This window comes from Vigna radiata, chromosome 2 (genome assembly GCF_000741045.1).
Source record: "Vigna radiata var. radiata cultivar VC1973A chromosome 2, Vradiata_ver6, whole genome shotgun sequence".
Taxonomy (NCBI): domain Eukaryota; kingdom Viridiplantae; phylum Streptophyta; class Magnoliopsida; order Fabales; family Fabaceae; genus Vigna; species Vigna radiata.
The window spans coordinates 23311874-23327360 of NC_028352.1; the positions used below are offsets into that span (position 1 = coordinate 23311874).

The 15487-nt window shown below is 34.9% G+C and overlaps 1 protein-coding gene and 1 pseudogene across 1 annotated transcript; one reads left to right on the forward strand and one right to left on the reverse strand.

The window, feature by feature from the left end:
• The first annotated feature begins 1695 nt into the window (after nt 1–1695).
• LOC106777230 (laccase-12) lies at nt 1696–4661 on the forward strand. Its single transcript, XM_014664791.2, has 7 exons — nt 1696–1856; nt 1955–2106; nt 2244–2488; nt 2625–2753; nt 3124–3665; nt 3787–4228; nt 4347–4661. Exons 1-7 carry the CDS (start codon nt 1758–1760, stop codon nt 4475–4477), a joined length of 1740 nt encoding a protein of 579 aa, XP_014520277.1. The 5' UTR covers nt 1696–1757; the 3' UTR covers nt 4478–4661.
• A 1502-nt stretch (nt 4662–6163) lies between these two features.
• Nucleotides 6164–14872, reverse strand: LOC106753504 (annotated as a pseudogene).
• Nucleotides 14873–15487: the final 615 nt, after the last annotated feature.

Sequence of the window (15487 nt, forward strand, 5' to 3'; positions counted from 1 at the left end):
TTTGACAAAAAAAAAAACATACTAATAATTTTAGAAAATTTAAAAGAAATTTTTGTTTTACAAAAACACATTGGAAACTATTTATTATAAATATAGAATAAAAGAGAGTTTATTTTAATAAAATATTTACCATGACACAAGTGAACACTCAAATTTTAAAAGATATATGTTATATATTAAGTAATTTTTTAAATCCCTACTTTTTATATAGGAACATCATCGTTAATTAACATTACTATGGGAAAGATCAAATCCTAATATATCTAAGTATATTTAAAATTTTAAAAACAATTCTGTTTAATTAAAAATATGCATTTATTCATTGTTTAACGCTAATATAATTTAATCAATATGTTGTTAAATAATTTAAAAATTGATACTTTTATTTTTGTACATTTAAAAGTGTTTAAAGTGTAATAAATATTACTAGGTCATTTATCCAATAATATTGTGTACTTGTTACTTAACTTATTTCTTGAGCAATAAAATATACTCTTTTCCACTAATCACGAGCATTCCTTAGATGAAAAGAAAGTGCACTTTAGGCAGTTTACACTAAATTATATGTAGTCATCAGCAGGTAATTTGCAAGAATTTAATTGACTGGCAAAGCAAAGGAAAAAGTTAAAATGCTTTTTGTTTTGGCCTTTTTGAGAAAGGTTATATACTTTTATGATAAATGGAATGGATGGACGGTAAAAAGGAAGAAATTATTGTATAGTTAAACATCGCTATAGTCCTTACCTGTTAGTGAGTATGGTTAGATTTTTTTTATAAATTACAATTTTTTTTACTATTTATGATATACAAATTGATTGAGATTATTGTATTATACAGTGTATCGGTGGGTCTTTTCGGAAGTTTGTCCATGATTCGTGACGTGAATACAATGGGTTCATTATTGAAGGAACTGATGGATTATTTGGCAACACAATAGCTAGAAAGCATTAATAGATAATTAATAAGTTTAATGGATAATTAATATGTTTAAAAATATATTATGAAACCTATAAATATAAGATTAATGTTTAGATAAAAGATATTTTTTTATCATAATTCATTAAAACTTATTTGAAAAATATAAATATATTTGACTTGAACTTCTAAGTGTTTTTTGCATGTCAGTCATCAATCGAAGAAGTGAAGAAGCGAAGAAGAGGAAAAGAACGATGAACCTCAAACCCTTCCATCCAAAATAATTATAAATATGTAACTTAATGATATGTAATAATTTTTCAGTTAAAAGGAGTTTGTTATAACCTAGTTAAAATTCCTGTTTCTGTAATAAGTCAAATAAATATCACAAAATAGGCAACTTTAATTCATAGCAAGAGTTGTGGAAGGAATTGGAAAAAATATAGTGAATTACATCATAGTGAGACATGTTTGAAAAGAGTTTACATGGATTTTGCTTTGAGAATGAATGGAAGTTAGAGAAAGTTGAAGTTAAAACGTCTTATTTAGTAAGGGAACAAAGATATGGATATAATTATGTTTGAGAAACATCAAATTTCAACCTCTAACTGAAGACTTCTGAAGTAAGCATAATTAACTGGCGGGTGCAACAACTCCTGTAGGTTTGAACCAAGTTAAGTTTCCCTCTAGATTCTGACCTCCACAAAAATTAATTCAACTTTATCTCTCTCTCTCTCTCTCTCACCCCTCTAATCCTCCCTATAAAACCACCCTCTTACACTCTTATACTTGCATTGCAACCTTAACCCACACCATTCATATTCAAACCAAGCTGTTCAAAGATGGAACCTGCCAAGACCATCTTCTTAGCCATCATTTTCCTTCTCTTAACTTCAGCATTGTCTTTAGCAAATGCAAAAATTCATGCGCATGAGTTTGTTGTATATGTTCTCTCACTCTTTTTCTCTTCTTTCTGGGGACTAAAAACTCTTTACTTTCTCGAAAGATAATAACTGCGTTTCTGGTTGTCATGGAATAGGTTGAAGCAACTCCAGTGAAGAGGCTGTGCAAAACACACAATGCCATCACTGTGAACGGCCAATTCCCCGGCCCAACGTTGGAAATCAACAATGGAGATACTTTAGTCGTCAAAGTCACCAACAAAGCTCGTTACAATGTGACCATTCATTGGTAAATGTTACTCTTTAAAAGCACAATTCTGCATACATACTGCATGGTAGTGTGACAGAACGTGAAATCTATAATGATAACATTAATTGATTTTTAAAGATGAAGATAATTGAGAGTGGGTTTTGTATTGGTTTCAGGCACGGTGTTAGGCAAATGAGAACAGGATGGGCAGATGGACCTGAATTTGTGACTCAGTGCCCCATTCGTCCTGGAGGAAGTTACACCTACCGTTTTACCGTTCAAGGACAAGAAGGCACACTTTGGTGGCATGCTCATAGCTCCTGGCTTAGAGCCACCGTTTATGGTGCTTTAATCATTCGTCCCAGGGAAGGAGAACTCTACCCTTTCCCTAAGCCAAACCACGACACACCCATTCTTCTTGGTAATTAATTACTTCTCCCATCATAACATTGATGAAAAGAATAAGTAATATATAGAAATCATAGGGACAATATATAAGTTTGTAGTGTCTTTTGTTGTCTTGCTTCTTGAAGAGTGATAGTGATGATGTTGATCAGGGGAACGGTGGGACGCAAACCCTATTGATGTGGTGAGGCAGGCCACACGAACTGGAGGAGCTCCTAACGTGTCTGATGCATATACCATTAATGGTCAACCTGGTGATCTTTACAAGTGCTCCAACAAAGGTTTCGATTCTCTTCTTAATTTTGATTACGTTGAACATGCCACATGTTGTTTAATAACTTTACTTTCCAAAAGATTTAACGATGTCAAAAAGAGAAGTCTCTTAGGACAATGACGTGTGATATCAAATTATTAAAGATGTCAATTATTTAACAAACAATAGTCAACAATAGGGTTGTCTTTCGGTTGGGCGTCTACTTGATGGCCTTTTTACTTTTTGTTCTCCTTTAAAGACAAAGTGTCTCCCCGAACCAAAAAGAAAAGACAAGATTTTTAAATATCAACTAAGTTTTAAAAAATAATACATTTTTATACTCAAAGCCGCGGATTACATTGTTTTATTGTTTGATTTTAATATTACTGGAAATACAGATACTACCGTTGTTCCGATTCATGCTGGAGAAACAAACCTTCTACGTGTCATCAATGCTGCACTCAATCAACCTCTATTTTTTACCGTCGCAAACCATAAACTTACGGTGGTTGGCGCCGACGCCTCCTACCTCAAACCCTTCACCACCAAAGTCCTCATGTTGGGACCCGGCCAAACCACTGATGTCCTCCTTACCGCAGACCAGGCACCATCTCGCTACTACATTGCGGCGCGTGCTTATCAATCTGCTCAAAACGCTCCGTTTGACAACACCACCACCACCGCAATATTGGAATACAGATCACCTCACCATGGTAACCATTCTCAGTATCATCATTCTAAAGGTGTGAAGAACAAAAGGAGACCTATAATGCCTCCACTCCCTGCTTACAACGACACAAACACCGTCACTGCTTTCAGCAGAAGCTTCAGAAGCCCCAGAAAAGTTGAGGTCCCCACGGAAATCGATCAAAGCCTTTTCTTCGCTGTGGGGTTAGGACTCAACAAATGCCCCAAAAACTTCAAACCAAATAGGTGTCAGGTATTGCACTATTAACCTAAATCACTTATCGTAAAACATAAATAGTTTCTTGAAATCTGTAAAGTAACTTTTCTTATAATTCTTGAAAACGTATTAATTTTTGAACCACTTTCTATGGCAGGGACCCAATGGGACGAGGTTCACTGCGAGCATGAACAACGTGTCTTTCGTGCTCCCCAACAACGTTTCCATCTTGCAGGCTCAATACCTCGGAATCCCGGGAGTGTTCACGACCGATTTTCCGGGGAAGCCGCCGGTGAAGTTCGATTACACCGGCAACGTGAGCCGTTCATTGTGGCAACCTATTCCCGGGACTAAGGCTCACAAGTTGAAGTTCGGGTCGAGGGTTGAGATTGTTTTGCAGGATACTAGCATTGTTACTCCTGAGAACCACCCTATCCATCTCCATGGCTATGATTTCTACATTGTTGCAGAGGGGTTCGGGAACTTCGACCCCAAGAAAGACAGGGCGAAATTCAACCTTGTTGATCCTCCTTTGAGGAACACAGTGGCTGTCCCTGTAAATGGATGGGCAGTTATTCGATTTGTTGCTGATAATCCAGGTACATAAACATGTGAAAAAAGTAAATTTAGTACTAACAATATTAATGTCATTTACGCAAGAAGACAGAAAAAAAAGAGTGGGATGATGTAATAATGTGCGTATTTATTAATTCGTAGGTGCATGGCTTATGCATTGTCACTTGGACGTACACATCGGGTGGGGTTTGGCGACGGTGTTGTTGGTGGAGAACGGTGTTGGGAAATTGCAATCCATAGAGCCTCCTCCAGTGGATCTACCTCTTTGTTAGCAGCATTTCACAAATGATCTTCCACTAAAGAACCGAGTGATACCAGTTTTTGTCAGTTTCAAAGTTTGGTCAATGTTTCCCTGCATTTTGGGAGGCTTTTTTTTTTTTTGTTTTGATTCCATTGCTTTGCTTTTCTTTAATTGTACCTTCTTTTTATATAGAGATAAATTGGGTTTGAAACTTAGGGAGGGATGGTGATGCGTTTTCAACACAAATATAGCATCTCAATAGTCATAAGCCCCACTCGTTAAAATGATGTTCATTTTACAAGCAGATTGCTAGTTTTGAAGATAATATAAGCCCTGAATTTTTTTTTGTTATAACTCTTTGTCTTTTGCTCTTTTCTTCCTCCACTTCCAATCTCCAAACTTTTCTTTCCGCACCTCCAAATTTCACGTTCGAGACAAATTTAAACAACTCAGTTTGGGATTGCATAATCCGGATTACCCAATTCGGAAGATTGATCAATCCGGTATAGTCTTTCAGATTGACCAAATCAGTATTTTCTCTATTTTAAACATTCAAATTACTCAATACGGTTCAGACTTCCGAATTCGATAGTCTATTTCGAATTATCTAATCTATAATTGATTTTCAATCATCCAAAACATGAAAGCCATAAAATAAAGTCATACCTCTTCTTGATTGTTGAGATGAACAAAGTGTTTAATCTAGTTCATAACTTTCCTTCTTCGAGACAAACCACAACAAAATGTATGAACGAAGAAGAAGAAGAAGATGATACGCACTGACCCGAGGTCAGGAATGAAGGTAGTTTTCAAAGCAAAGACAGCAGTGTCATTTAATCCTTCTTTATTTTAAAGTTTTTTCATAAGGGAAAATTAGGGATTTTAAAAGTTAGGTATGCAGAAGATAAAATGGGAATGCAGGAAGAAATGGCCTGAGGTTAATCTTGTTTCGTTTTTTTGGGCTTGTAGCCCATTTTGTTACAAAAAATAAAAACTATATGTACCTTCGGGGCCTTCTCCCTGCACCTCCATGTTCACAATTTTAATTTTTTTTTAAATATTTTGTTTTAAAATATTACTTACTCTTTCCCATTATTTTTTTACTTATTTTAACATATTAACAATAATTTATTTAAACATTGATTTCTTAGTTAAATTACATAAACATAATTCGCTATTATGCAATATTCAGTCTAAGTCCAAATTAAAGAAATTATTCAACATTTATCCTGTAGAAAAGAATTAAGTACATCTTTAAAATAATTAAATATCTAGACTTTGTTTTAAAAATGTCAATATTAAAATAAAAATATATAAGGTGTAAAATTTTAATCAATAACATAAATGATTTTATTTCATATATTCATAAAATATTAATTTATGAAAAAAAGTAAAAAAAAAAAAGAAAATATTGGAATGACAACTTCGTAAAAGAAGTGAGATTTTATCGTCAAAGTACAGAGTTCATCGTAAAAGAAAAACAAGATCGTCAATTGAACGAATAACTCATCAACCTAATTACCCAAAGGTTACCATATATTACAAAAAACAACAATTTCTCCAAAAGGAACCAATTTACAGGCTCACAGAGATAGGAAAAAGGAAAGGGTAGAGATACAAAGTCCTCCTATGGATGAATGATTTCTCTCAACGAAGAGAAAGAAAATTGTATGAAAAAAAAAAAAAAAACATAGAGATAAAGAAGAAGACGAAAAACTTAAGAAGCACTACGAAAGATATTACGACCTGAATTTGTTAATTGTTTTACCCTTTTGACTCCAGATTTCATGACGAGCACAGGAGTTTTTCCTTCACAAAACTCACTGGACGACAACATATCCCCCAAAATTCCCAACTGATCCGAATTGTCCATTAAATTTGACATTTCTTCTTCCCTAAAATCCCCCATACTATGTTGCTTCCCCACCATCACTAGGTCATAGTCCTTCTCCATTACCCTAATAGCTTCCAACACTTGTATGCAATCTTCCACCATAATTTCATGGTAAACAACGTTAACAACATCAAAACTATAATCCTTCTTCGCCAAAAGCTCATCTATTAAACTTTCGTTCAACGTGCTCTCTAACGTATCCTCTTCATTTTGCACGTCTCCATATATCAAAAACCCCGAATCTCCTTTCCTAAGCAAAACAAACCGGATCAAGGTCACCCGGGTGTTGGCGCGTTCCAACATTCGAATTCCCAACGCCAATGCTTCTCTGTCGTCTTCTCCACCCACAAAGAAGATACCCACATGAAAAGGCATCTTGTAGTTACTCGTACTCAGCACCGAGAATCTATCCACAAGAATCCCCAACGTTCCCTTTGAGTTAGCAGCAAAATTTTCGTTCACCTCACGGAAGATGCTGCATACATGGATTCCCAGACTCTGATCATTTTGATGAAATGGAATAATGAGTAGATGCACCGAATTATCTTCCGCCAGGTTACAAACTGCTTCGTGCATGCTTTTGTACGGCGCAACGTTGACGTATGAAAGAACAGTTACAGGACCACTTGAGTTTTCGGAGTAATTCTCGTATGCACGTAAAATGCGGTTGGTGTTGGGGTAGTTGACGGACAAAGATTTTCTGTTGTTCTTGTTCATGGGAAGAAGAATGGGTGTGCTTTTGCCGGAGAGCTCAATGAGATGGATTGCGAAGAGGCAAATGGGGCTTTCTAGGGTTGGGTTGCATGCCTCTGTTAGGGCAATCATGCTATGCACGTGTTGATCCGTGTGTACGCACGAAACAATGTTGAACTCCGTGTTTGGTTTGCAGTTTTGGATTGTTCTCACACGACCTTCTTGTACTGTTGGTGTTATGCAGACGCGACAGTGCCTGTACAAGATTTTGATCGAGGGTACGCAGAGTGCTGTGATTAACACCACGCACATCACCGCTACACTGAATACTTCTGTATCAATTACCTGCAAAAAGGAATGCGTGCATTATATAAAAACAATGACACGATTCAAATTTCGATTGCCTAAACGGATAATCTTGTGTTCATGATCTTAAGTCAGTTTGCTCGTGTGGTCAAAAACCTAGTTAAAATTATTGAAGGTTACAAAGTAGTAGTACGTAGTATATTAAAAACACATGCTATCTTAATTGAGGGAAAGAAAGAAAATAACAGGAAAAAGTATATTACCCCGAGTTTGTTCATTCTACTGTAAAAAATGAGTTCCACTACACCCTTGACGTTCAATATGAGCCCAAGCACAACGCCATGTTTGGGCTTAATTTTATAGGAGGGAGAAATAAGTGCACATGCAACCACCTTTACCACGCATCCCAAAAATAAGATTCCCTGAACTGTTAGAGCCACCTCCCAATGTTGATGAAGTCCAGACAAATCTGTTCTTTTGCCAACATACATGTAGAAGAAAGGCATAAAAAACTCAGAGACTATCAATTCAACCCTCTCTATAATTGTTGTAGCCACTGGGGGTCCATTGGGCAGAATAAAACCATAGAGAAGAGGTCCCGCAATGAAGAATACCCCCAAGCTGTCACTAAGGGCTGCCATAACAAGTGGCCCCAGAAGTAGAGCAACAACGTATGCTTCTTTCATTGATTCTCCGGGTAGTGTTTTTTCAACAATAATGTTCACCAGTGGTCTCACGATAGCAACACACAACAGACCGAACCCGAATGCACCTGCCAATAACACAACCATAAATCCAGCGCTCAAGTTTGTGTTGAACTGGACCTCCATCGTACACCATTGCAATATCTCGCTGATCATGGCAGAAGACAAAGCGATTCTGCCCAATTCCGTCGCCAAGAGGTTGAGTTCCATGAGGATTTCTGATATAACAGCGAAACTGCTCAGGGTGAAGATGTTGGGGAAGTTGTACATCGACATTATGTCTTTGTCTCTGTCAGCGCCATGGGGCGAATACAAAGACAGCATAGTCGCCGTGACGAAGAAGGAAGCGAAGTAGGGAAGCACGCCGAATCGCCAACATCGTTTCGCTCCTTTTAATGTTGTCAATACATCCATTTTCAGACTTGTTAGGAACACGCAGTAAATTGTGCCTATTTTGGCCAACGTATTCATAACCAAAGCTTGTTTTAGCGGAAACAAAGTCCCAAGGAAAGCTTCGTCGTGCCCAAAGCATGTTGGCCCCAACAGAACTCCCGCCTGTAAACTTTTATTTCTTGTCAATCTCTCTCATTCATGCATGCATATTTGTAATATATTTACAACATATTTTCGTCAGAAAAAGAAAATAAGTTGGATAGAAACAAATAACTCACGCATGAATCGTTTATAATTCATGAGTTCTTTTGAAAAAGAAAAACAACATTATAGTTTAAAGAAACAACAAATGATTCTGTGTACTGTCAAGACCAATAAATGTTTATAAACCATTTCACCCTTCATCTATCTGTTCATAGATGGTTTATTTTGGTGCAACTAAGTCTTCCTATATATGTTAATATATATGAACATTGATCAACAGTAATTAAAATTTAGCAAAGAAAAGTATGATAAAAAGGGAAAGAGAGAGAAAACTTACGATGACAGAGCATATGAATTTAGGTGTATGTATTGTCCTGAGGATATAATGCAACAGTTTTGAGAGTAAAACGAGTATGATGACTTGACACAATGTGATAGGAATCACAAAATCCAATGGATTATTACCAATCCACATGCCAAAAGAGCCTATAGTTATGTCATTGTTTAGACATACCACCAGATTACCAGTGCTTGTATCATTATACACAGTGGTTATGGAATTCTGCTTCATTATATGTTACGCTTGTACCAACCAATTCGTTGATAAGAATAACAAAGGTTTCTGTCGTGTATGTTTGTGTTTGGAAACACAAACAAACACGTTAGAGGGAGAACACAAAGGATAAAAACATATATAAGTTCTTAAAATGTTTCAATTAAATTGACAGATAAAACATTATTTATATTTAGACTATGACTTAAAATTTACGGAAATATGAGCTGCCACTGTTGTGTTCGTTATTACAACTGCGAATAATTCATAAGTCGGCACCTATTTATGACATGACAATTATTTCACAATCACTTATTTTAATTATATAATTTTTTAGTTTTAAGTATTAATATATGTTAAAATATACTTTTTAAAAAAATTAAATAACTTTAAGCATGTAAATATTTAGCGTGAAACCCAGAACAAAATGGTTCCAACCGCAGTTGTAATAAAGAAAAAAAAAAATTCAATTACAAAACCTAACTTCGTGTAACCAATTGCGGTTGTAATGACAAATTTTGATAGAAAAATGCAATTACCCCTCTATGATAATATAATAATATTTATTAGAATTTTAAGTTAAAAAATAAAATAAATTGAATTAAAATATTATTATTTTAAGTTATCGAGTAAACTATTTATTTATTAGATATCAAAATATCACCACCTATTTGAATTTGTGTGCCTCTCACCAACTGTTTTCGTATGGAAAAGGATTCCATACCAAGGAATGGATAGTATTCTAAAGGATTTTTACAAACGATTACATGTACTACTGAATTTTTAATAGAGAATTATTTTAACCACAAAAATATATAAATTAAATTATGAAAATCCAGGCATTAAAATATTAGTCCTGTAATTTTAGAAAATAGATGTTCGATTGATATAATATTTCCTTATTTGTGACTTATAAATATCTAACTACATTTAACATTAATTGTAAAAAAAAAAACTTCTCTTATTAAATACTTAATGAACACAAAGGAAATATAACATTTTGTTAATTTGCTATGTTTGTATAGTATAGTTGAAAATTAGAATAAAATGAAGGCCGCTGACTTGTATGTTATTATTATTTAAAAGAGGAAATAGAAAAAAAAAAGATATTTTTATCAAACTCAAAAGGTCTTTATTATAGCATAGAGATAATTGGAAAGAGCTGCTGTTTATTAGTTATAACTATTTGAAATTATTTACAACTTATTTAAATTTATCAAGTTGTTAAATGTATGAGAAACGCAATCAGAAAATTATCCAACATATCTTCAATTTAAATGAAATTTATTAAAATCACATAATTTTGTGGATCAACGAATTCTTATTTAGTAAACCTAATTCCAGATTTTAACAAATGTTAATCAATGATAAAAAAAAGAGAGTATATTATAAATATATGCTGGCACTCTTCATATATATCTATAAAAGTGCTTTTCAGTTTATGTCAATAAGCTGTCAGAAATAACATAAAATAATACAAGAGTATAACTCCTTTTTTTTTTCTGTCTTGAAAATGTAATTAGGTCAATGTAAATGTGCGAATAATAGATAGATTTCAAAAAGAAAAAAGAAAAAAAAAATCTATTCCTTTAAGTTCTTTTGTCACGTCTGTGTCAAATTATCCAAGACAACAATTAAGAAAAGAAATGAAAAATTAAAAAGCTTTAGAGTTGATAACTATATTAATTACTTTTAACATTATTTGTTTATTTTATTCAATTTATATCCTTAATAAAATCTCTAATCAAGTTTTCAATTTAAAATATATAGTATCTTACTCTTTCAAGGTTCAAAATATGCAATAACTATTAATAAAAATATGCATTAAATTTTTCAATATAAAATACAATATATTTACGTATATATTTGTTTATTAACTATATTAAGTCTCTCTCTCTCTCTCTCTCTCTCTCTCTATATATATATATATATATATATATATATATTATTAAATATTTGCATGCATAATAATATGTTAACACAATTTTTTCTTAGAATAACACGTATAAAAAATGTTATGAAAAAAATATGTATCAAAAATAATTTTTTGGCACAATTATTTTCCAATTGAATGCGTAAACGAGTACTACTTTTAAAGGTTTGAAACAAAAGGGTACTAAATAAATATATAAACAAGAAAAAAATTCTTTTAATAACTCTTTTTTAACCATTTTTTGACAGTGCGTGATAGTTTGTGAAAAGTCTGTTTCAAATATTTTTTAAAAAATAAATTCAAATAGACCAATAAAATGGTAACATATGTCTCGTTATCCAAAAATTGTTAAAATAGATTGTTAAAATATCATAATCCAATAAACAAACATTCTTTATGTTCGATATAAAAATAAAACAAAAGAAAATAACAACTTTTTTATAATTTTTTTTATAATACTTATGTGATGACTTGTGATTAGTTCAATAAATTTAAACAGACTAATAAAGTAATAATATGTAATGAATTGTGAAAAGGTTATTATAAAATGTTGTTGCAGGAGTCCTTAAACAAAATGTACATTTACATACTTTTCGAGACAAATTAAGTTAGTGGTTATAACATCTAAAATTATGAAATATAAAATTAATAATTTTTTTTTGACAATTTTTTACAACGCCTAACTTATTATCAAATGACTATGATATTTAACAAATTTTCTTAATAACTTGTTGATAATAGATAATATATCAGAATTTTATTAGCTTTTATATTTAAAACGCAATAAACTTTGTAAAAAAGTTGTGAAAAAAAATTGTTAAAAAAACATTTCCTTTATTAAAAAGTTGTTATAAAAATTTGCATACATTGTCTTAAAATGAAAAATATTTTTTAACAACTTTTTTTTATAACATTTTTATAATAAGACAATAATTCATGATTGATCTGTTTTAATTATATAAATCAATAAAATAGTCAAACATTAATTTTTATAGAAAAAAATTGTTAAGAAAAGTTTTTAAGAGATCCTAGTACCTAAAACTATTTGGAAATGTGGTATTATTAACCAACTGCAAAACCTTTTTGAGATAAATGAGTTGAAGGTAGTTTATCGATCCTTTTAGTATTTCGCCTTACCTCTCCACACTGTGTGACCAGAACCGGAATCATCCCAAGGCAAAACCCCGGTGACGACAGCATATCCCCCAATATTCCCAAAATGGCTGCATTTTCTATGAGTGTTTCAAATTGGTCTGAATTCAGATACCCATCATTGTGTCTTTTTCCGACCATCACAAGGTCATAGTTTCCTTCCAAACTATGAACTGCGTCCAACACCTCAACCCCATCTTCCACCGTAATCTCGAACCAAGAAACGTTACCGCTGCCATATTTCAGGCTCTTGAACTCATCAATTAATCCTTCGTCCATCATCAGATCCTCCTCTTCCTGTTCACGCTCCTCTCTCGTCAAAACTATTTTACTCCCGTACTCTCTATTCCTCACCACGAACCGGAACAACGACACCCTCGTTGTCGCACGCTCCCCCATCCGAATCCCCAAAGCCAACGCTTCCCTGTCGTCGGCCCCACCTATGAAGAATATCCCCACGTTGAAAAACATGTCGACGTTGCACGAGCTCAGCCGGGAGTGCTTGTCCACGAGAATTCCCAACGTGCATGGAGTTTGCGCTTGAAAGCTGGCGGTCATTTTTCGGATGGATGCTGCCACGTGGTGCACGAGATGAACGTTTTCGTTTTCAGGGAAGGGGATGACGATGAAAGGCACCAACTTGTCTTGGGCGAGGTTGCAAATGGCATCGTGCATGCTCTTGTAGGGTGCGACGTTGACGTAGGGGATAACCGTGACGGGTCCACTTGAGTTGTCAGAGTAGTTTTCGAAGGCTCGCATGATGTGGTTGGTGTTGGGATAATTAACGGACAAAGATTTCAGTCTATAGTTTATGGGAATGAGAATGGGTGCGCTTTTTCCTAGAAGTTCGATTAGGTGTATGGCGTAGAGGCATATGGGGCTCTCTAGCACAGGGTTGCACACTTCAATGAAAGCAGTGGCGGAACGCACATTCTCTTCGTTGTGTACGCAACAAATGATGCGAAACTCTGCGTCTCTTGGAATGCTTTGGATGGATCTGACACAGCCTTCGTATAAGCTTGCTGTCTGTAGGACTCGAGGCCGATGCCTGTACAGTAAGCCGATCAAGGGTGTAACGATCATGGTGATAACCACCACACAGAACACCAGTTGACTGAATGTTTCCTCATCCAACATCTACAAAAGCTCAGAAAAACATAGATTCAACTTCATTGACGCCCATGAAAAATCAGGCAAATTTCTTAGTAAACTAATTAATAATAACATAAAAAACAGATTTCAGATATATGATAAATATACCTTGAGTTTCTTGAGTCTAGCGAAACCTATGAGTTGAGTTAGTCCCTTGATGTTCAAGGTGAGGCCAAGCAATGTGCCATATCTAGGCTTAATGTTGTACGTTATAGAAACCAAAATACATGCCAGCAACTTGGCCAAGTCTCCCACGAAGAACACAGTCTGCAGAGTCAAGAACAACTTCCAATCCCTGAGGGCAGACAAATCGGTCATCATTCCGACGTACATGAAGAAGAAGGGTAGCATAAACTGAGTGATGAGAATCTCACTCTTGTCCACAAGTGTTGTGCCCAAGGGTGGTCCACTCGGTATCACCAACCCAAAAAGCAACGGCCCCATTAGAACGCTTACTCCCATCAAGTCTCCCAAAACCGACACCAGCAGAACCGTGAGAAGAATGAAGACAACGTAGGTCTCCTTAACCGGTTTCCCCACCGGGGTTATCCTTACAATGAGCTTCATGGTGGGTCGCAGGACGAGATAAATGAAACAAAGGAATAGGGACCACTTTCCCAACAAGTTGATTGAATCTTTGAGGTCAGCTTCGTCGACGAAACTGTGGACGATGATCAATAGCCATTGTATGTTGTCGTTGATCATGGAGGAAGAGAGAGAGATCTGGCCAAGCTCTGTGGCTATGAGATTGAGTTCGATCAAGGCATCAGAGATGACGGGGAAGTTGCTGAGGGCCATTATAAAGCTTATTGAGATGCGTGAAACGTCTATGTATGAAGGAGATATTTTAGGGGCATAGAAGACGCTTAAGAGTGTGTTGAGGGCTATAAATGAAACGAATACGGGTATTACTCCTAGTCGCCACGTGCTTTTTGCGGCTCTCACAGTCATGAGTACGTCCATTTTCAGTGACACTAAGAACAGGAAATATATGGCTCCTAATACGTATGCAAACAATAGCACCGTTGCTTGTCTTTCTGGGAATAGAGCACTCCTATACGCCTTACAGCGCCCCAGAAATGTCGGGCCCAAAACAATCCCACCCTGCACATTTCATAATCACACAAGAAAACCATAGTTACAGAATGACAAAATCTTCATTATTAACATTACTACTCATTCTAAGGAAAACCGTTGAAGCTTACCAGAAGGTTGCAGATGAATTTGGGTGTTCGTAGAGGCCTGAGAAGAAAGTACAGCGTTCTAGATATTATGTTAAAGGTGAAGAGTTGGCACAACGTCACTGGAAGCACAAACCCAAATGGATTTTCCTCAATGAAAACGCCGTAAGACCCTGAATTTCTATTGTTTCGTACACAAACATGCAACTCCCCTTGCGAATCCCAATAACTGGTGTCATTGCCTGCTTTTGGATTCTCCATTATCTATGTCTATATGCAACCAATCAATTACTATTTCGTGATTCCATGATGAGGCAACCCAACAATTGCTGCAGCAGAGAAAAAACTGATGCAGATGGGATAGGGAAATGGAGATTTCGTAAAATCTGGCTCTAAGACTTGCGATTGGAAATCGACCTACACATTAGTACAATAATAGCATTGCAAGTTGATATTTTTGTCCAAACATCATTGATTCCAGGCATATGCATGGCGAAACTAAACTGATATATATCGTAGCCGCGAATGTTACTCTAAAATATTGCAATTTTAGCAAAATGTGATATCTATATATGGATTCAGAGTTTCCACTTACCTACCACTAAAATCGAATCAACCGTTTCGTTTTAAAGTCTAACCAATTAAAGGATGTCGTATCAATCAAAGGTCAACCCAAGTCAAATTTTAATTAGGTTATTATGCATGAATTCCTTTGATGCAATAATCCCATTGAGTAGAGAACCTTTTGTCTGGGAAATCTGTGGTTACCATCAACACCAAATTGCAGTAAATTTGATAATATATATATATATATATATATATATATATATATATATATATATATATATATATATATATATATATATATATATATAT

Excerpts from the sequence above, each read along its gene's own strand:
- LOC106777230 (XM_014664791.2), top strand. The coding sequence starts at position 1,758 with ATGGAACCTGCCAAGACCATCTTCTTAGCCATCATTTTCCTTCTCTTA. Across the intron at positions 1,857-1,954 it reads TTCATGCGCATGAGTTTGTT|GTTGAAGCAACTCCAGTGAA; the intron begins GTATATGTTCTC and ends GTCATGGAATAG. Across the intron at positions 2,107-2,243 it reads TACAATGTGACCATTCATTG|GCACGGTGTTAGGCAAATGA; the intron begins GTAAATGTTACT and ends TATTGGTTTCAG.